General features: G+C 41.1%; 1 protein-coding gene across 1 annotated transcript; it reads left to right on the forward strand.

Annotated features, from left to right (window-relative positions):
- The first annotated feature begins 8343 nt into the window (after nt 1-8343).
- rgl3b (ral guanine nucleotide dissociation stimulator-like 3b) lies at nt 8344-21050 on the forward strand. Its single transcript, XM_084926796.1, has 17 exons — nt 8344-8768; nt 10475-10764; nt 11032-11076; nt 11182-11381; nt 11511-11668; nt 11758-12000; nt 12130-12233; nt 12575-12659; nt 14161-14229; nt 14787-14873; nt 15387-15419; nt 15738-15859; nt 16742-16831; nt 17109-17238; nt 17800-18102; nt 19206-19320; nt 19429-21050. Exons 1-17 carry the CDS (start codon nt 8745-8747, stop codon nt 19566-19568), a joined length of 2238 nt encoding a protein of 745 aa, XP_084782922.1. The 5' UTR covers nt 8344-8744; the 3' UTR covers nt 19569-21050.
- Nucleotides 21051-22899: the final 1849 nt, after the last annotated feature.

The following is a 22899-nucleotide window of genomic DNA, read 5'->3' on the forward strand; positions in this document are numbered from 1 at the left end:
TCTATATATTTTGAATAAATCCTTACAAAACTAACATATAAGTGTCACATCTTTCCTTTTAGCTTTAAACTTAGAAAACATCGTTACAGTTTGTAGAAATCCATAAAATCCTAACTGCTGTTCTACGTTTGACCATGAGAGGGTGTGCATATCCTCACTACAGGTCATTCAGCGTGGCACAGTAAAATCACCTGTAGTGTGTAAATGCTGGCTTTACGTAAGTGTCTAATGACTAATGCGGGAAAGTCTGTCAGGGTTTGATAAAAATCAACTTTCTAGGAGTCATATCAACAACTCGGCAGTAATGGAATGTAGCTGAATACTTTTAAAATACTCTGTTACGGTTCAGAGACAGGGCCTTCAGTCAGAGAGCTGCCAGTAGACACACTTCTGGAAATGTTTTAATGCAGAGCGTTTTAGAACAGGATGCCCTTGACTTTGAATGAATACACTGCTAAAAAAAATTAAAGGAACACTTTGAAAACACATTTGATCGTTATGGGGGAAAAAATCATGTTGCGTATCTATATTAATAATTTTGGGGGGAAATTTGTAGGAAGGAATAGGATGCCACAATGTTTGATGAAAATGACAGTTATCAAATTATAGAGGGCTGAATTCAAAGATAAAGGAGGGAACAAAATGACATGGCAGGCTTGTCCTTTTTGCTGAAATTTCACTGAAGCTCAAGAATGGTTCTCAGCAGTGTGTATGGTTCCCACGTGCTTGGGCTCCTCCCAGATCTGGACCAGGGCAACACTGAGCTTCCAAACAGTTTGACGTGCAACCGAAACATGATGTCGCAGAGTTCTTCTGTTGGATTTAGGTCAGGTGATTGTGGGGTCCAGTCAATGGAGTCAGTTTCTTTATCCTCCCAGAAACTGCCTGCATACTTTTGTCACATGAGACTTGACATTGTCACACACCACGAGGAACCCAGGACCCACTGGACCAGTTGAGGGTCTGACACTGGGTCCAGATATTTCATCCCAATATTTAATAGCAGTCAGGGTGTCGTTACCTACCCTGCAGAGGTTTGTGTGTCCCTCCATGGATATGATTCACTGTCAGTGACCTATCACCAAACCGGCCATGCTGAACAATTTTATAAGCCACATAATGTTCTCCAAGGCTTCTCCAAACCCTTTCATGGCTGTCACATGTGCTCAGGGTGAACTTGGTCTCATCTATGAAAAACAAAGGGTGCTATTGGTGGACCTCAATAATTCTTGTATTCTATGGCAAATGCCAGTTGGACTCCATAATGCCGGGCAGTGAGCACAGGGCACACTACAGGACATCAAGCCCTCAGGCCACCCTCATTAAGTCTATTTCTGATTGTTCGGTCAGAGACATTCACACTAGTGTCCTACTGGAGGTCATTTTGACTTGATGCTGTACTTGAACCTGTATTTTTTTAAGCATTGTACTTTCTTGTTTTAAAGAATTCAAAGACTTCTCAAGCTGTGTTTATGGTGCATGCACTTTGTCACGTTGACTCTGAGCCACCGCCTCAGTGTCGCTTCCCTCCATTTTCAGTACAGCTCCTCTGTGACACTAAGTAAATGTTTGAATAATGCCAATACTGAGTGAACTCCAAGTGTCGTACCTTTCCTTCAAACCTGTCATCCACTGCAGCGCTACATGGTAGAGTTTCCACATGGACGATGAGTCATTCAAGGAAAGACATATCATACATGGTCAGAGAGAACACATGCAAAGAGGATTGAGATGCAAAATTCAGTGATATGAAGCCATGACACTATAAACACCCGTGACACATGCTACGACACAGAACCGGAATACCATCTGCTACCTTCAAATCTGTGCATTATTCTGTTTCTGAGTCAGCATGCACAGAGGGCAGGTTTGTGGTATTTCTTGGCCAAGACCTCGCTTATGTTACATTACCCATGACCGACTGATTTGATCTGCTTGTGGTTTGCGTAGATGCAGCGGGCTGATTCAGTAACCCACCTGACTTGCTCTATGAATACTTCCAGGGAACCTGGGTGAACAATGTTTAAGACCTCTGATCCCACAAGATGCTGTTTTCTTTGCGGTTTCACGTCAGAGGTCCTGAAGTGGTCAACAAAGCTTGTTTTTTTCCTTCCAGAGAACACCTGAACAGCCCGAGAGTCATTTACAAGAGTGGTGGAGTCCTTGAGACTGACTTGTGTGCACTCACCGTCTCTGTGTGAGCCTTCTAACCCTGAACAATGTAACACAGCTTTTTGGTAATCCCTCAGTCGTTTCTAGTTCAAGCGCTTTTCCCCCCCTATTAAATAAAGGCTGAGTAAAGATAATGAGGGCTGTTAAGAACTGTGCCGTGACAGGACTTCCTTGTTTTGTGTGTGGGTCGCAACCTAATATATTGCAGGGTATGTAATTTACCATTGTAAATTTATAAATGCATAGAAACTGTGTAGAACCACTTTACTGAATCAGTTAGCGCTCAACACCTTTGTAAAGGTAAGCTCAGTATTTCACTGTTATAGCTGTGCTATAATACTTGTAAACTCCTAAATGCACCATCAAGTTCACCAGTTGTGGCTATAAAAGATCGAGACTAAATCCAAATTGATGAACATGCTGTCGATAAACAACACATGTCCATTCCAGCTCCTGTCATGAGGTGATGCTTAGGGTGACATTTGAAAGGTATTCGTCTCAGGTGCTATGCAGATAAGAAACAGTCTGTCTGCATTCCGTACTGCTGCTGCACCTTTTGTGCGCAAGTCAACCTCTGAAGTCTTTGAATTCCTAAATCCAGAGTCTTCTATTAACTACCTGTAAATGTGTTTCTTTATGATGGGATGAGGGACCCACTGGCCAGCTTTTCTTTATCCATTACTGCTACGCAATATCATAAATCAATCAGGTATCTGGAGTCGAGAAGCAAATGCTGCTCTTTTAGCCCAATCATTAATCAAGACCGTAACCCCAGACAGGCGCTCTCATTACAGACAGTCTGCCACTCAAGATCCTCACATATTTACACACATTCCTGACAGTATGTGAAGGTAGGACTGCATGTTGAACAGTGACATATTTGAAGGTGGCATGACTCTGAAAAGTAAGTTAGCACCACAGCTTATTCCAGATCAAATCGTTTCCAGGAGAAACCCAGCTGCCAATCTCAGCAACATTGGTTGTTCTCTTTCTCAAGCATCACCACAATTCACTAGTTCCTAGTAAGACATCCAAATTGTTACTAAAGGCAGCTGTTAGGAACCCTAACCCTAACCCAATGACACTGAATGAGTGTAAATACAAAGCTTCCATTTCAGAAGCTAATAGAGGAAATCTCAAGTTTAAATTGTGATACAGTCTGCCAGACATACTTCAGCATGCAATAAGATATGCATAGGTCTGAAGAAGTCTACAGGGGGCTGTTTTGTGAAGCGATGAGCCTGAACTGGATATATTTGGACCTGTGCATCACCACTTAGTGAGGACAAGTCATGTATGACATCACCCCAACAGCCTACATGGAAGTGTGTAGACCCAGTTGAGAAAGGATTTTATTTTCCAAGAATGGGTTAGCTTGACTGCATCACATCATTTTTATTTATTCTAACAGCAGAAAGAGAAAATTGCAACACAGAAAAAATGTGGTGTGTATTTTTTTCAGATTTTTTAATTTTCAACATCAGCTCCTTAATAATGTCAATAATATTCACTATACACCAAATTGTTCCTCTTGGCTCTATCGTGGCCATTTTTGGCCAACTGAAACCCATTATAACCACCTTTTTTGATTCCTTGTTATTGATAGTAATATATCATGCAATTTAGGTAAATTTGCTTTCATTCTAAACTCAACACATGAAAATGGTAGTTTTTAATGTTTTTTACCAAATTACATCATTTACCCATTTTTGGCCAATCAAGCAATTTCATGTAATATTCCGAGTTTCTAGTAGCGGCATTTGATGGCTTACCACACTCCAATGGACCAAAATAATGAAACAATTTTGACATAGGTTTGATCTTAAGGAGCTAATAGTTTGTGTTTGTGCATGACATTGCAGCACAAACATGTATTTGCAAGATAGACTGGAATAAATAATGACGCATCAAACATTACATAGACTGCAGTGAATTCCTGTAGTTCCTAGTAAGACATCCAAATTGTTACTAAAGGCAGTTGTTAGGAACCCTAACCCTAACCCAATGACACTGAATGAGTGTAAATACAAAGCTTCCATTTCAGAAGCTAATAGAGGAAATCTCAAGTTTAAATCGTGATACAGTCTGCCAGACATACTTCAGCATGCAATAAGATATGCATAGGTCTGAAGAAGTCTACAGGGGGCTGTTTTGTGAAGCGATGAGCCTGAACTGGATATATTTGGACCTGTGCATCACCACTTAGTGAGGACAAGTCATGTATGACATCACCCCAACAGTCTACATGGAAGTGTGTAGACCCAGTTGAGAAAGGATTTTGTTTTCCAAGAATGGGTTAGCTTGACTGCATCACATCATTTTTATTTATTCTAACAGCAGAAAGAGAAAATTGCAACACAGAAAAAATGTATTCATACTAAATTGTTATATCTCAAATTAATTGCAGCACTGTAGTGGCTTCTAATAATGTAAGCTAACAAATGTTTAGCACTTATACTTTTAGATCTGTCTAAAAAGTTTAAAAAAGCAATTATTCTATTTTCTTCTTTTTTGACTACATTTTTTTTAATGTTATTTATTTATTCATTACATTTTTATCTTGCATTAATTTAAAATGCGGCTATATACCATTGAGAAATGGTCACTAGTTGTCTTTTGTGAAGTTTTTTTTTTATTAATGTGTGCTCTTTTTTCATATCTTAATTCATCATCAGATATTTTTGTGTCCCAAATTACAATTTAGTCCTTCGCTTCCATGGTAAGAAACACCAGTGGAAATTTTAGGTTATTGTCTAATATTTTTAATAGGTATTCTGGCTGAAAGCTGCTTCACATTTCAATGGGCAAAAAACCTCAACCAACCAAACAAGCATCAAACTTCAATTTCAAAGCCAACATTATCTGTACAAACTTTGGAGCATAACATTTTTTCAGCAGCTCGGAGTTGGCTTACAATGATTTGAGATGCAATGACCATTTTTCTTAAACACACTGATTATTTGATGAAACAAGAACAGTTTCTAACCTAAATAGAATAATATGAGATGAAAGAGATGACAAAGAGAAACTGATGCTTCTTTCCTGTCTATGTGTAATTGTTTTTGTAGGCTAACACTGTTTTAAACAGTCTAGACAAAAATGTGTAAATAAAAAATAGTGTATTTTCATTTTTAAATGTTGTTTTAAATCATTTTACACTAAATGTGTCCATTTAGTAAGGTGCCAAGGATAGACAAACAGCAGGGCTCCAATTCTGTGACATTCTGCTCCTTTTATATGTCATCCAGGGTCCAGTCTTGTATTCTAGATAGCAAAGCCTATATTAGCATGAATATAATCCAGGGAAACAATTGACATAAATTTAAATTCACATCCCAAAAAGTAACTTTCTTATGTCAAAATCACTTTTCTGTGAATGAATTCTGCACATTAGCATGCAGAGTTCCTCAAAACAAAGTTTCTGCGTTGAGGAACTGAGCGTGTTACAACTGGCCTGTGTTAGTAGTGCCTCTGGCCTCCCAACAAAACATGACGCCAGCACCATGAACAGTGACTAGAATTTGGTGGATGACGTCTAAGGGTGTCGTAAGTGTTAAAGCAGTGACGTAGCTTTAGGGAATCTCTGGCTGGAAAATGGAAACGTGATCTGCATCGAGATTTGAGACAAAGTAGAGTCAGGAAGTCTCTCCTATCAATTGTTTCACTGCTTTTGTTACCACAAAACACTTCAATACGACTTGTATGAGATAGCAGCCATGAATAGTTGTGACCCAAAACATCTGGCAACACTTGATCACGCATTTGTGGCTGAGTGTTTCAGGGAGTCCCTGAAGGAGACTAAACAAAGACAACGTGATGCTTTTGTTGGACAATAAAAGAAGGACGTGACTGAGCAAAATGCCAAGTACAGAAAAGAAGCACCAGCTTTTCACAGAACAGTTGGCTCTACAAAACGCTGGAGCCAGTGGACTGACGGAACACGAGCACACATACGCACTTATTTCCTCATAGTTCATAGGTTAGAGAACAAAAATAACATGGGGATTAAGCATACATATATTTCCATACAGATCATCAACAATAAAGTTGAATATAGCTTAAAAATCAATAAAATACATACTTAATTACATATAACTTACTTTCTTTTTAGCAACAACATATCAGTGGAATCAGTGACAGACAGAAATCTGCAGATGTCCTGATCTTATGACCATATCAGGTGATCCTGATAACATTCTCCTTTCTACTTTGAATTTCACACATTTTTCCATACTTGTGTTTTCTGTGTGACCCTTTGGAACAGTCAGTAACCAACAAGCTCTTTGCTCATATGCTTTATGTTCACAGCGGAAAATGATGTGACATGTGCTGAGTTTGACATTAGAAGACTGTGTTTACATTCACCTGCTAAAGGAGAGGCTATGGCCTGTTTTGGAATCTCACAATTAGCTTGAACGCCCGTCATGGTCTAATGTTGAACTTACAGAGATGTGTAGTTACTGGAGATTACTGAGGAAGACTTTCAGGCAGATGATGTAGGGGACAGCTTCTGAATATGATCGTGCTTAGTAACACCCCACTATAAAAATAGCCATGCTTACATGATCAAGTTGGAGACTCTGGGCACAAATGTTTGATGGGACCTATCCAACTTTTCTTCTTTCCTCAATAACAAGACCTATACACACATAATAGCTCTGAATCATTATGGAGAGCACCTTTTCCCCCTTTCATAACTTGAGCTTTGGTATTCTACAAAATAATAATTCTATTATGAAGAAATAAAAATATATACCCATGTTTTTGGTTATAAAAGCACCAAAACCTAAAATTTGCTGCTTGGGTGTACTGCCAAGTGGCATGAAACCCTGGTCCAGTGTCCACAATGCCTATATGATAATCCAGCCTAGGTATTAGCAACAAAAGCATCAGTTTAAACACCCATTACCCAGAATGCACATTTTCTTTTTGGGTGATTAATACTGTAGCATTTTAAACAGACTTCTAGTGCATATACACTATAATGTGTCATTTGAAACTATTACAATTGGGTCACTACAAGTCTTTAATCCTCTGAAAAGTTAATTCTTTTGTTAGTTTGGATGTAAGTTTGGGGTTTTGATTTGCTCAAATGTATTATTCTTCTGCAGCGTTCTAGCAGATACCTGAATGTTTTGTGACAATTCCCCCCAACTTTGACTAATGCTCCAATTCGAGCTGATGATAAATCGTCCCAAAGGCACCACCGAGCTTCCCTGTGGGTATTTTTGGTGATGCACAGTCCTGTTTTTGTGGCAAACATATCTTTTGGAATTATGGACAAAAAATTCAACACTGGTCTCATAAGAAATATTTACCCACATGCTCTTTTGAGACTAGATGTTTGTTTTCCCAAAGGTTTTAAATGCATTTCTTTTGCTTTGTCTTTCCTCGTTACCACATTGCTCACACGAAGACTACATACATTATTATTACATGTAGTACATGACCATTCCACACCTGGAATTCCTGCAGCTCCTGACCAGTCTTTTCATCAATTTTGGAGGGACATCCAGTTATATTTTCCCCCCTTGTTGATTACTGTGCCTACTGTATTCCACGGTATAGATAAAGCTGTGGAAATTATTTTGCAACCCTTTCCATTTCAGCAATGAGATCCCTGAAATGTTTTTTAGGCTCTTGCTCGGCCGTAGGAACCAGCAAGTCAAGGAAAGTCTTCAAGAGCAGTTGAACTTGACACAGTTTCATTAAAAGTCACTTAAACTGATGGCAGGTGTGCACTTATTTCCCTCCATAAAAGATTTTAGTTTGCTTTGCAGTTGAATTGTACATGTTACTGGTTGCAGTATGTGTGGAAAACGTCCTGAAACCATTTTGGCTATATTTATTTATTTACATGTAAAAACCAGATAGACTCACTTTAGCAGTCAATGCTCTCTAAAACTGGTAACTGTGGCAAGCTGGTAGCATAGCTAGTTAGCTGCAGCTTCTCGTCAACTTGCGTTTTGCAAAAAATAGTCCCACAGAATTAGTGTGTTTTTCTTAACCCCAAATAAACAAAAATGTGTTTATAGCCATAAACACTGGATCTATGTTTCATTTAACTCTTAACAAACACATGCAAGCAGGCACCTGTCCTTAAAGGGGAAAAGTAAGGCGGAGTCCGATGCGCCCCCTCCGCTCACAGACACACCTCAGCACTCACTCGGCTCCAGGAGTCGCCTCCTGTTTATAAAGCCGAGGAGGGTTGGTTAGTCAGGGAGACTGTCGACGAGGAGAGTCCGCAGAGGGTGTTAGAGGACTACTGCGGGTTAAGATGCTGTCCGCGTTGGTTTAAATATATGGAAACCACCCTACGCGTTTGTATATCGGCATAAAATGTAACGAAGACGGTCCGCTGAAAGTCGGGATTTGCCGCTAATTGTAAAAGGCGTGCGAATGTAGTTCGAGACGAAATTATTGGAGGAAAAATACACACACACAAAAAGCATAGGAACAAGTTATCACATGAAGATGAAGCCCTGACCCTACTCTTCGGGAAGGCTGGAAGTTCATTTTAGGTTCAGGACCTGTTGAGATGAAACTCAGCGCTCCTTGAGCGACCAGGCGAAATGGGAAAATGGGAGATAACAATGGTAAGTCATCAGACATGTGCTGGAGGTGGTGTGTCACAGGCTCGTCTGTGAAGCTGCACGAACTCTGCTTCCTCCTCCCAGGCGTTACATTTGAATAGCATTGCTTTTTAAAACGTTTAAAGACCTCCAGAATGTGTTTTAAAGGTGTTCCCATCTATCATAATAATCCCACTCCTGTCAAGTAAAGGGGCTATGGTGGTAAAAGCTGATTTTGTACTATTTGAACGCTGTCACTGTGCCAGCTGCAGTGCTTGCTTGGGGAAAAAAGTGCAACTTGAATAGCAGTCGTCATTTTCATGCCTACACATGCTTCTGTGACTCAGACGTATCGTTAGGCCTACAGAATTTCAGGTGTGACAACATGTTTGCTTCCCTGGTTATGTCTCGTTGGGTTCTCTGGATGAGCTCCATCATTGAACCCCAAAGCAGCTTGTTAACCTCAGTGATCGGCTGCACTCAGAGTCAGATAATAAATATCTATGCTTTCTCACTCTGAGATGGATTTGGCAGTGCTTAGTACCGCCAGCACACTGGTGACACTGTGAGTGGAAAACAGTTTTCCATTTGTGCTGCTCTGATTCCAGTTAGTATGAAGGACAATGGGGCTGGAGTGTTACTGGTTAGCAGACATGGAGGCTGAACGTTTGCCACTGCAAAATGACTTTTTAAAAATGATTGACTAAAAAGCATGCAAGACCTCCCACCATTTTAAATGAGATGTCCGGAGCCTTTTAACAGTCTGTTACTTTTATCAGCCATCCCATATATCATATATGGACTGAGCTTATGGGACACTGTTTTCAGTACTGAGCTTTCAGTCTTGTTCAGCTGTGTACAGTAGTAACACATTTCGTGTGACCCAGATTGCTTGGCACTGGCTATGAGCATCTAGAGGTGCAGTACAGAGTTAATGTGTAAAGCAGAGTTTTCTCAGAATGTGAAAGCAACATGTCTTTGGTTTCAACATCAAGAAACTTTTTATTTGAGCTTATATGTCCTAAATTCAGGATATCTCAGCCTCAGCTGAAGCAATTTTTATTATTTACTTACGAGATGACAAGATTAAGTATATATATATATTTTTAAAAACATCCATTTCCCTTTCCTATGTGCACTGAGTTTCAGACTGGGTCAGGTGTCTTGTTTGAACTTTATGTAATGATAAACCAGTATGTTTCACTAAAAACATGACACCTGCTCTTGGCACTAACCAACTATAGTTCTCCAGTGCACCATTTTATTATTTTCTTGATTGCTCACTGTGATGGCAACTTTGTGCTCAGTGAGAATTTTGCTTTGATGTAATATTTGATGTGATAACTTATGATCTAAAAGGTTTATTTGTCCAAAAACATTTGTGTGTACCTGTAAAATTCTAGGAAATTCTAGCTTTCTGCGTTGTGAAAATGAGTACTAAGTATTTTCTCAAGCTAGCACAGCTTGTTTGCGCACTGATAGTAGGCTTGGTTATGACTATAAACAAATATTATGTAGTTGCTGTGGTTCATGTGGGACCAGTGTGACTTTTTGTGTTGCTCGTTTTTCTGCAGGATCATCTGTGTGTTTGGCTGTGAGGGCTTGCTATTTTTACCTTTTCGTGTGTCAACCTCTGACACTAATGTTGTGACCTGAAACATTCTTCGGTATATACAGTGTGTGTGTCTGTGCATGTTTTCAGCTCTGATGATCGCTGCTTTTGTTCCCAGAACCCAGTGCAGGAGTGGGGCGAAGAGACGGAAGACGGTGCCGTTTACGGGGTCACCCTGCGTCGAGAGCCTGTCCCGTCCTCCGCAAACGCTACTGAGGGGAGCCCATGCTCTGGTTTCGTGCAGTACCGAACCTGCAAGGTACGACGGCTGAAAGCCGCCACCCTGGACCTGCTTGTAAATCACCTCCTCGACTTTGGCTGCCAGGAACAGGACTACAGCAGGATCTTCCTCTCCACGTACAGAACCTTCACCAGCCCCACGAAGCTCATAGAGCTACTCTTTCAGAGGTACCAATGCTTGTTGTACATGCAAAGTTGGCTGTTGTGTTGCTTGAGTATCTTTTCTTCTGTTGTTTCCACCTGATGAAGCCTTGGCCTTCAGCCAGCTTTGATGTAATAATCAGCAGCTTGCAGGTGCTCATTATCCAGAGGCTTACAACAACAGCTATTATGCACAGAAAGGTTTTAGACTGTGGTTAGCAGCAGGTTTAAGTATTTATAATATGCAAACAAAACAATAACAAATGAATTTTTGTTTGTGTTTTTTATATCCAGAGACAGTGTTTTGTCAGATGTGGATAATGGCAAATGTTACCGGAGGTAGGTAAAGTGTATATGAAGCGTGTCTCTATTATGTTTCTGCTGTGTCTCCTTGGCTTAATGTGTCATTTAAAAATGTAACGGCTTTTCTCCTGCCTTCTCCAGCCCTCTGTTGGCCTTTGTCCAGACGTGGTTGGATGAGTACAGCGAGGACTTCAGGGACCCTCCCCTACACCCGGCGCTTCGGTTGCTCTTGGATCACCTGAGGATCAGCTCTGCGGTGCATGACAGCATGCGCAGCCAGCCCAACTTTTGCTCACTCGCCGGGCAAGCTGAGGAGCTGCTCAGGACATTCCAGAAAGAAGGTGATCCTTCGCTGCGTAGCATGACCCATAGCAATTCTGGCCACGCGCAACACCTTCGTGGTTGTTTCATAACTTTACTTCGAGGCCTGATTGCACTTTTATGATTATTGCTGATGCTGGCTCTTTCAGAAGTGGCATCAAGTGGCAGTTCTGCTTCTGCAGATCTTGAGCAAGATGATCTGGGGTCTGGTGATGAAGATTCAGGCAGTGAAAACTCTCAGGATCAAAGTGGCATCATGGATTTTTCTGCTGCAGCCATTGCTGAACAGCTCACTCGAGCGGACTCTGTATGTTAGAGGAGAACTTTACACCATTCCCCCCCCCCCATGTTGTATTATAATGATCAGAGCCTGATTTGGTTTTCTTGATGTTCCAGGCTCTCTTTGCCAAAGTGGTCCCATACCAGTGTCTGGGTTGTGTATGGTCCCAGCGAGACAAGAAGGAAAACATGTCGCCCACCATCCGAGCCACCATTGCACAGTTCAATGCAGTCACCAACCAGGTCATCGGGTCGCTGCTCTGCCAGCCTACAGATGGCAGTCCCACTTCCTCCCCTCTAGCTCCCACCTCGCCAGCGCAAAGGGCTCGCATCATAGAGAAGTGGATCAAAGTAGCGCAGGTCAGTTGAAATGCTGTGGTTGTTTTGCAGCTTTTAGGCGTCTGGATTGGTTCTAAGTCACAACACAAGAAGTACTAATGGGTTATTTTTAAATGATGTGCATCCACTGAGTACAAGTTTATTCTACAGGAGTGTCGTCGCTTGAAGAACTTCTCTTCTCTCAAGGCGATCCTGTCGGCACTGCAGTCCAATGCCGTTTACAGGCTGAGGAAGACCTGGGCGGCTGTCAGCAGGTATGGTTGGATAACTGCAGGTTCAAAGGCCGCTTTTGCTTTTGCTGTTTGTGTAGTTTGCTACATAATCATCATTTAACGAGCGGTTTGAACCCTCATTAAGGTCAATTTATGGAGCGAGTCAGCAAATGCTGGGCTGTGACCCATATTATAGGTCGGGTCATGAAACGCTGCAGTAAGCAAATTCTAAGTTCAAAGATGAGTGAGACACAACTTTTTGTGGTTTTCCTTTAATGGTGTAAACAGGCAGTAATATGTCAAGTTTTAACTCCTGCCATCCTGTATAATTGTTAATAATTAAAATATCTGATGGCTGTGGCTCTTTATCATTGTCTTTGCAGAGATAACGTGGCTGCGTTTGATAACCTCTGTGCGACCTTCCCTGATGAGAATTGTGTTCTGACCAACAGAGAGTTCCTGATGGAGGTGAGACTGAAACTTCTTACATATGCTTTAGTGTTTGCACTTGTACTCGTCCATTTAGACTTGTGCCATGTTGAAAGCTTACTTCAGGGTAAATGGCCTATAAAACAATACATTGAGGGGAGAATACCAATGATCCCTTATAACCAACACCTGGCGTCAGCGGGCAGGAAGAACTCCCTTTTCACAGGAAAAGGCCTCTGGTAGAACCAGGCTCTGGGAGGAGCAGCCATCTGCTCTGAGCAGTTTGGAGAGAGGGGACAGGGAAGGAAGTAGAACATAAATTTTACCTGCTGCTTGATGAGAAGTTTACATGTTTGAGTGGTGCATCATTTGACACCAGGTGTGTAAATTTCCTTAGAACAAGGTTTGATTCTGATACTATTCTGAAACCTTGATACCCACAAGGCATTGCTGGGAAACGTGCTAATGAACAGGCAAAATAAACCCGCAGGTGCTCAGAGGTATGCAGAGATAGTGGTAAACGTTTAATTGGAATTTCTGTTTCCTGGTTCATTATCATTGTTTTTAATGTTGTAAAGTTAAAACATTAAAATTCTTCACCTATAAATTTCCACAGTGAATGCATATGGTTGATTCTTGAACTCTGTGCAGATCTAAGGTTAATGTTTACCAGTGCAGAGAGGTCAGCCCGAGCAGCTGTGCATAATTTTCTCTCAGCAGTCAATTGAGATGATTGGGATTTGAGGTTAATTGAAATCACTGAGATTAGTTTTCTCTTGAATTGTTTAGATTGTAAATTTACATTAATGCCAAAATTACAACAGAATCTGAAGTTTTAAAAGCTACAAAGATTGTTTCACATGCTTAAAGTTTGGAGAATATTAGTTTGGAGGTGATTGTTTTCCTGTTTCATGTTTGTTTGTTTTTTGTTTTTTCACTCTTAAGAGAGTTTAATTTTTGAGTTCATATGTACAGAAATGTTTACCAGCGTTTTGATGGCAAACTAGAACACAATGTTTTCCATTTTTCTTCTTTTAAGTTTTGTCTCCTTGCGGCAACTGTGTCAGCCGTATCTTGTGTCTGGCTACTGTAGAAGTGTTCAATAGAGAAATGGATTAGATCACCAAAACTTTCTGTACATAGCAACCGCAGCTTCACAATAACATGCTTTATTCAGTGAAAAATGACCTCCCCCTCCACTTTTCAGTGTTTTATTCAGCCAGTGTTTTTTATTGATGTAAAAACAGTCACTCCCTCTTATAGGGAGCTTGAGTCTGTTTTGAGAGTCGTGAAGCTTGCAAGCCTCTCTTCCTTTGAAAGCTAACTGTTAAACAGGATATCTGAGTTAATGTGTAATAAAGTCTAATATTGCACCAAAGAAACAAGTAGAGGCTGTACTGTTTCATAAGCTGGCACACGGGCCGGCATCTTTTACATGCTGCTTTACATACATATACTGAACACTAAGAGCACACAGACGGGAGGGGAAATGATCCAAATAACACTGAACTGAATATAGCTTTGTCTGACTCTGTGACAGGATGGAGGTCCCACGCCTGATAACGTTTCTCCAAGGATATTGAAACGGTGTCCACTCTCCAGACAGATGGTAAGCCATTCTTCAGGGTGGGGTGGGGGGGGGGGGGGTGACAGGTTCTGACGACATGCGACGCAACCAGTGTCATTTATGGCTGAATTTGACGTAAGCAGATACTACAACGTCATCCCAGGACTCTCGTTTCATGTGATGCAGGATTTGTTTTCAGCTTTTGAAAAGGGATTCATACAAAAAATCCCTGTCCTACATTTCAGCAAGGCACAAGAGAGCTGATTTCCCTGAGTGTGGGTGGAGTATCTATCTATCATGGCACAAGCCCCAAACTATGTTTAGCTCCACTCAGTGCTGAGCAAGTTTCAAATGGCCTCAGATCACCAGGATTATAGGACAGTAATAATAGACTTGGCTGGGGTCTTGTATGAGTCATATGCACATTCTCCTGGGTTGTAATAAGACCTCACAGTGCTGCTAACAGGTCCTGTCTTGTCTGAATGTTGTAAATTTTAACCCATTAGCCACAATAAAGCAATAAAAGACCAGCTATATTGGCACAAGAAAATATAACCGTTTCCCTATTAGCTGTGTGCTTACGTGTCGTCTGCCTGCAGAGTACATCAAGTGGAGCGGTTCCATACCTCGGCACGTACCTGACCGTCCTCACCATGCTGGACACTGCTCTGCCAGACACTGTGGAGGTACTTTTGTCTAACACGTCCTCTGGATATTATTTCATAGACTTAAGGGTTCAAAGTGTTCACAATGTGTTGGATACACTCAGTATGTATGCAACACTATATACTTTGAAACCTGATTAAATGATGTATGCGCTGCCATCAGATGCTCTTCATGGGAGATTATAAACATAGAAACTTCAGCCTCAGGAAAACTCTATTTTGCCCATTTATATACAGATAAATAAACTTGGTTCTAGTAGTAACTGAGAGACTTTTTGGCTCATTCAACCATTTCGGTTTCCCAGTTACTGTGTTTTGGTGTTATCATCTTGGCCTGGGAAACTACTTTTATCATGGAGAACTCAGTTTTCACTGCATAAATCACCCCTGATAACTAAACTCCGGTACATTTTGGCTAATAGTTCATGCTGATGGAAAAACACAAGGGTGTATCATTTAATTTAGTGCTGTTATTGTGTCACTTAGCAATTACAATATAATAAATGAAATACTAACAGTGTACTGTTTTTACAGGGTGGACTTATAAACTTTGAGAAGAGGAGGAGAGTAAGTGTTTCTTATTGTCACTCCTTGTTTTTGTTTGGCTTTGTTTTTGACTGCTGGGAGGGGGGAGAGGGGGAAGGCAAAGTTGTGCATATAAGACCGTCAGCTCTTTGTTAACTGAGTTTGAACATTTACATTCCTACACCTTAGTAAGTGTCAGGCTGAAAGCTTTTTAATTTTTTCTTTAAGATTTGCACAGACTGTGATTAAAACACAAAAGCTGTATAACCATAAAGAATCTCGTTGTTGTGTCACTATGCGGAAGCAACTGTCAGCCTGGTTTATCTGTTTATTCATCAACACGCCTCTCCTTGCCTACAGGAATTTGATGTTCTGTCACAGATCCGTCTGCTGCAGGCTTCCTGTTCCCAATACAGTCTCGGACACCAGCCCCGCATTGCTGCCTGGCTGCAGAGACACAAGCTGCTCACTGATCAGGAGAGGTGAGCTGAAACACCCTGATTTTAACATGGACATGAAAGGAAGGCCATCAGAGAAGACATAATATACATAATACTGTCATGTGATTGTTAAATCTCCATTTGGATGAATAAAGCTGCTTTCCTTTGATATTACTCCACTCAAAGGATCATTTGATAATGTTTCCACTGACTTTTTGGTGGTAGAAGAACAAATCCTTTTGTATTCATAAGCTAATTATTGGATTGGATTATTGGAATGAACCCAAGGTGTTATATGAGTTTTTTTTTAAATAAACATGCTTATTCTTGTAGCTGATGTGAAATGGCAGGGGTGTTTCTAGCTACACTCTAAGAGTACTCTCCGCTCTTTTTTTTGTGTGTGTGTGTGTGTGTGTGTGTGTGTGTGTGTGTGTGTGTGTGTGTGTGTATTTTTTTTTTGGCAACACTGGTTATATAAATAATCAGTGTTGCCAAACCTGCTGCCCTTCATTGCTTATGTGTGTCTGACATTTAAAATATGCATGATGGCTTTATCTCATTTTGTCATGTTGTAAATTGGTAACTCACCCTAGACATGATGCAGCTGTGTCAAATGTCCTATTTACCTGAGATTGCTTGAGTCAAAGATGTCTGACTTTGTAAAATGCCTCGACTCCCCCTCTTGTATCTTCCTCACCTTCTGTGCACCAAACTCTGGCGCTGACTAACATGCGGAGGAGAGGATGTGCAAACTGAGAATTGAGAATGGCGGAATGTTCGCTAGCACCTTTCAGAAAGTCTGAAAGTCTGCCTGTGCTGTTTTTCGAGTTCTTTTTCTGAGTTTAATTTTTTGAGTTTGGAATGAAGTGATATGTCAGTAAGATGTCAGGTACCCTGGTGCTCAGTAACATCTTCTTATTACAGCTACGAGCTGTCGAGACACCTGGAGCCTCCTGTGGACTTGTGTTCGCCACCTCCATGGAGCCAGCGCACACTCTCGATGAAACTCTCCTTGTGAGTCTCATGCTATAGTCTAGTTTGCATATTCAAACATGCACATTATACTAAGCACAAAGAGCTGAACGCAAAACTTAGAGTAAAGCCACTGTTGGTTCACATTACATGTTTTACCTCACTATAAGAACAATGAGATGTTTAGATTACAACTTGTGGTATGCAGTAAAATGGAAGTGAATCGTGTGATGTGTATACTCTGGTATTAAACTACATTGTTCAAGTAACTGAATGGTGCGGGTGTGGTATTTCTAATGAAAGCTCATCCTGTCTTCAGTCTCAAGATGGCGAGTGACAGCACTAAGAAACCGCCTGCTGACCAGATCAGTCTTTCATCTTCTGGATCCAGTGGGTCTGAGATGGAAGATCTGTCCTCCCCAAACCCAACCTGTTCCATCAAGCTGCAGGTAAACGACCGTGTTTAGCTGCGTGCATCATTGCAATCGTTTCCCCGAATGTTTTGTGTCCATCCTTTGTCATTGGCTGCATTAACAGTGGAGCCTTTGTTGAAAGCTTTGTCACGCTGTGCCTTCAGACTGGGTCTCTCGGTTTTAGAATAAGTCACTGTTTACACTGTACAAACAATTACCCTTTTTAAAGCAGTCAAACAAACCTCTGAAACATGGGAAGTGTTTTTGTTATAAAGTGATTCTATGAATTGATTAGCTTTCAGAAGTAAAATGCACTGAATGTCTTTTTAAAAACTGAAAAAGTTACATAATCTCTACTTCACAAAAGGGCAATCGAAACTAGCGTGAGCTCTCCACAAGTGGAGTTTGTATCGAGGAGGTGCTTAGCTGAGCTGGAGTAGTGTTTAATGGGCTACAGTCCTCTGCTTCACCATGGTTCAATAGCCTAGCTTTCCCCTGCAGACCAGACACTTGTGAAAGGCTTCAAATACTCTGACACAATAATACTCAGCAGTCTTCTTTCTCTCATTTCTGTCCCCGATCTTCTGTCCTCTGCAGTCCTTTCACAGCTCTTACAACAACGTATCCGAGTCCTTCTCTTTGTCCTCGTCCTCCTCTTCCTCGTCCTCTCCCAGCATCTCAGCTGCTTCGTCTGCAGACTCCCCTGACTGCCAAGCAGACCTCAGCTCTGCAGCCTCACCCTGTGGGGGGGCACGGCCGAAGCCTCAAGCGGCCCACCACAAGCGCTCGGTGTCTATGACCTCACTGCCCGTGTACAACCGTCAGGTGGATGACTCCTGCATCATCAGGGTGAGCGTGGATCTGGGCCACAACAACGGCAACATGTACAAAAGTATCCTGGTGAGTTCATCCTCGTGTTGTGATGTATGATGTTCAGTAACTGGAGAATTTGACAGTTTGTTTATTTTCTTGCTTGTTTTTTTAAGATCTCTAATTACACTTAGTCATCTGCAAACAAAAAGTAAATGATATTTACTGTTCTACACATCGTACAGGACATACTGGTGGAATATTTTGTAATCATGCAGCTGTCCTCTGAATAAATCCTGGACTCCACCTGAGTCTCACTTCTCAGGATCTCATGCGTAGCACCCAACGATTTCTATCAGAAGTTATCCCTTTATAACAAAAACACTCCTTCAGCCTCCTCATCAACTTGAATCGCCTTGCTGTTTTCAGTGCAAGGCAACGCATGCACAAAACCTGAACTTACACTGTATTATTTTAGTTAGTAGGCCTGTGTCGCTTTCCCTCATTGGGTCTGCTGATATTTTACCCTCCCTTGGTAGAATGAAGTGAGCTGGCTGGGTCTTTGTATACAAATTATACAAATTTATAGATCAACTTTGAACTGCAGCAGCACAATAATTTGCCCCACTTAGCAAATCTGCCCCTTTATTCAAATCTTCATTCAGTTCGACCATAAGGACTATCAGAACATATGATTGGCCTTCTGCGTTTACTTCACCTGTTACTGCTTTTCTATCTTGGGGTGTAGTTAGTGTGAATACCTACGATTCAAATAATTCATATCTGCAAAAGTAGAGGTAACCTTTAGAAGTGAAACCAGCTTCAGTTATATCCTTAAAACAAGTGCTACAGCGAGTAGTTCATTCTCAGTGGATGTGATCAGGAGAACTGATCCTTCTCATCATTTGTCACAAAGGCAGACTTTTATGGTAATGGTAAATTCAGATTTGAGGGCAGAGAAACTTTGTTCCAACTGCTGAAAATAAGCTTTTCTGTGAAGGTCGCAGTTGTGAGTGGGACAGGGCTACATCTTAAGGCTCAGAATGCTTCTATTGCTATTGCAGTGCTCTTTGAATGTGTAATATGAGCCAAAGAGGTAATGCTCCTTAAACGCAGTGGCCCATGAACTTCCGTCTTCACTATTGTGTGTGTGTTTATGTGTAACAGCACTCGTTATTCTTTGTTTTTCATAGCTGACCAGCCAGGACAAAACTGCACAGGTGATCCAGAGGGCATTGGAGAAACATCACCTTGAGCACATGACCTGGCAGGACTTCACCCTGACACAGGTCATCTCTCAGAGCAAAGGTCAGAAGAGAACTCCTTTATAAAAAAAAAATTGCTTAACTGGTGACAGAAAGGAAAATGCTCTTCTGACAGTGATTTTGTTGTTGTTGTTTCTCTTCATCTTTCCAGAGTTTCTCATACCAGACAAGGCAAACGTCTTCTATGCTATGTCTACAACAGCCAACTTTGACTTTGTTCTGCGCCACAAGCACAAAAGCCAGAAGAAACCACTGAGAGCAACCGCTAGTCTCGGACGATTCACAAAGTAGAAACTTTAACGTGCAAATTCTCTGACTGCAAAATGAACTGAGCTCTGCTGTGCTTCTGCATAATGGCCTTTATTTTTAGAGGCTTCTTGAAGAAGATGCGTCCTCTGTTTCAGTCCTCTTTGGCTGCTGAGAGGGCTTAAAATAGGACTAGAAGACTCCCCACATAGGACGTGTGGGAAGGGGAGAAAAAGACCCATTTCTTTGCCTCCAAAAATGTCACTTCCAATAAATCTCTTGACCCAAAGATGCACAGAATAATGCCTTCCTCTCTTGAGCAACACGTGCTGGCTTCAGTGGCCTATCTATATGTGAACACTGAGCATTGACTGGCTATTCCCCTGCACAACTGGGTGCTGTTAATAACTGGCGCCTTAAAAAGGGAATCGAGGTCAGTTGCTGCGTAAAGGCGGTGAAGTCCTGGGGCCCAGCAGCAGGCTGTCAGCTCTGACATGGCTCAGTGCACTGAAGTGTTGGCACGCCAGTGCTGTGTGAGAAGTGGGCGGGGCCGTTATCATCAGGGATCAGTGCGTACCCTGGGAGTTTCAGAAATTGCTCCTCCGGTGTTGCTGTGATACTCGCTGTGTGCAACTGGCAGCTCCGACTGGAGGGATTACATTCTTAAGATTGGGTAACAGAGGCAGCAGATATTTTTGATGGACTGGAGGGGATGTACATGTGGAAACTGCTGCTGAGTGCTGGGGGGGTTAACTGTGATTCTATGAATTGATTAGCTTTCAGTGTTAGCGCTTTGGCTAAGTGAAGTTGGCTTGCTAAACTTCTTTTTTTGATCTATTTATTTTTACAGTGTCTCCTTTGTGATTCACTCTGACTGCACTTTCATGTAACATATTTTTGACTGTTGGGTCGTCTCAGCCCAAAATACTTTGCATTTCGAAAGAAAATGCTTGTACATAATTTAATTTCCTCATTTTTGATGAATACGGAGAATATTTTAACTGTAATTGTTTCTGTTTTTTTTTTTTTTTTTTTTTTTTTTAAATACTTGAACAAATTGTTTCTTTCGTTTGAAGACTGCATTTGCCCGGTGCATAAATGGCCTGATTTTTTTTTTTTTTTCCCCCTCCTCCCTCAAGCCTAACGAGGAGTTCATGTACCGTATCTCTAATCATTTCAATTATGTCAGTTGCTGCAAAACTTGTGATAGTGCATGACGACCATATAGTTAAAGATCCAGAGAGTATTTGCAAAGATTAGTTGCACTATGAGTTGACACGCATGGTATGTGTCAAGTTTAAGAACTTCTGTCATCTCACTGACCTATTCTCTTGATCCTCTACATTATATTCTGAAAACTACAGAGTTTTTCTTTTCAAATTTAACCCCCCCCCCTTTTTTTTTTTTTTTTTTTAATGGCTAAGAACTACAGTTAAAAAAACAAGGGACTCTGCTTTTTAAAACCAGAATTCAATATGCAATACAGAGCTGTATCTCAAGCTTCATATTAAACATTTTTGTCAGTTATATTTTTCTCAGTGTCTTCTTCTACCAAGTGTGGTGTAGCCAGAGGATGCAAATCTCCTGTTCCACCACATTCAATTGTAGTTACATAGCACCAAATCACAACAAAAGTCACCTTAGTGGTCAAAAGTGGTTAATATTGTAAGGTAAAACCTCCTAAAATAATCTAGATAAAACCCAACAATCAGACAACCCCATATGAGTGAGCACTTTAGCAACAATGGGAAGGAAAAACTCCCTTTCAACAGGAAGAAACCTCTGGGAGAGCCAGGCTCAGGGAGAGAGAGACGAGACAAAAGACATGCTGTGGAAGAGAGCAAGAGATAAACTCCCCAACATCCCAAAGGTGCTGTAATGGATTGAGATCTGGTGACTGTGGAGTCCATTTGAGTACAGTCAACTCACTGTCATGTTGAAGAAACCAGTTTGAGATGATCTGAGCTTTTGTGACACGGTGTGTTATCCTGCTGGAAGCAGCTGTCAGAAAATGGGTGCACTGCAGCCATAAAGGGATGGACATGGTCAGCAACTATGGTAAGCTGTGGTGTTGACAGGTTGGACTGAGTGTGCCAAGAGTTCAGCCTGAACTGATGATACAAAATTTAATGTTCAGGCCAAATTTCACAGCAGAAATCCAGACTTTCTTTTTCTGTTGATCAACTTTTGATGAGCCTGAATTAAAGCTTCTGTTTCTGACAGGAGTGGCACCCAGTGTGGTCTTCTGTTGCTGCAGCCCATCTGTTTCAAGGTTCCACATGTTACATATTCAGTGATGCTCTTCTGATACCTTGATTAAAACTGGTCATTTGAGTTACTATTACTTTCCTATCAGCTTGAAGCAGTCTGGTGTTTCTGTCCTGAAACCAAAAAAGCATTTTCACCCAGAGAACTGCCGCTAGCTGGATATCTCATATTTTTTGGACGATTTTCTGCAAGCCCTAGAGGTTGTTGTGTGGGAAAGTCTCAGCAGACAAGCAGTTTGTGAAATACTCTGTCCAATACATCTGGGACCAACAACCATGCCACAGTCAAAGTAACTTTCTTAATGCTGTGTTTGAACTTCAGCAGGCCGTTGTGACCATGTCTACATAATTAAATGCTCTGAGCTGCTGTCGGATTAGATATTTGTGTTAACAATAAGTTTGACAGGTGCACCCGAAAAAGTGGCTAGTGAGCTTTAAATCAAATTAATATAACCTAAAGGTGTTCCAGTAAGGTTTATTTATTTTTTGCTAATGAAACAAGAACTAATTAAAACAAGACATAGACTAATTGACGTCTTTCTAAAATCAAAAATGCATCTTTTCCACTATTTTCATCTTTTTTATTACATCGACTCATCAGTTCTTCCAAGACTTACCTTTCAAATTATTTTCAGAATCTAAAAAGCAAGTATGACCTGTAACACTTCGAACGAGGAGAAAACTGCAAATAGACCACGCATTAAAAGATAATTAATCATACTTACATACTTTATTTAGTTTGACGTGGTTTCCGCAATGTTTGACGTCACTGACCCCTGCAGGCGCTCGTGCGTGGTACATCAATGTCGTTACTGCTCGCGCCTGTTTCTTTCAAAGGTTCAAACACACAAGTTAAAATAAGTTACTGCGATTTTTTTCCCCCACCCACACAAATATGGCTGCAACAAAGCGTATCTATCTCTTCCCAGCTTCAGTGGAGAAGAGTGAAGCTGCTCACCAATGGTAAGACAAAGTGTTAACTAGCTAACAGTAACATATTTTGTAAACGTACAAAACCAAAATAGTTACACAGTAACTATGGTATAGCTTTCACCACTAGATGGCGCCAGAGCACTATCTGCTCAGCAAAGGGCGAGTTAATTTACGAG

The sequence above is a fragment of the Perissodus microlepis genome, chromosome 4, assembly GCF_051167445.1.
Source record: "Perissodus microlepis isolate ML-2025 ecotype Zambia chromosome 4, ASM5116744v1, whole genome shotgun sequence".
NCBI lineage: Eukaryota > Metazoa > Chordata > Actinopteri > Cichliformes > Cichlidae > Perissodus > Perissodus microlepis.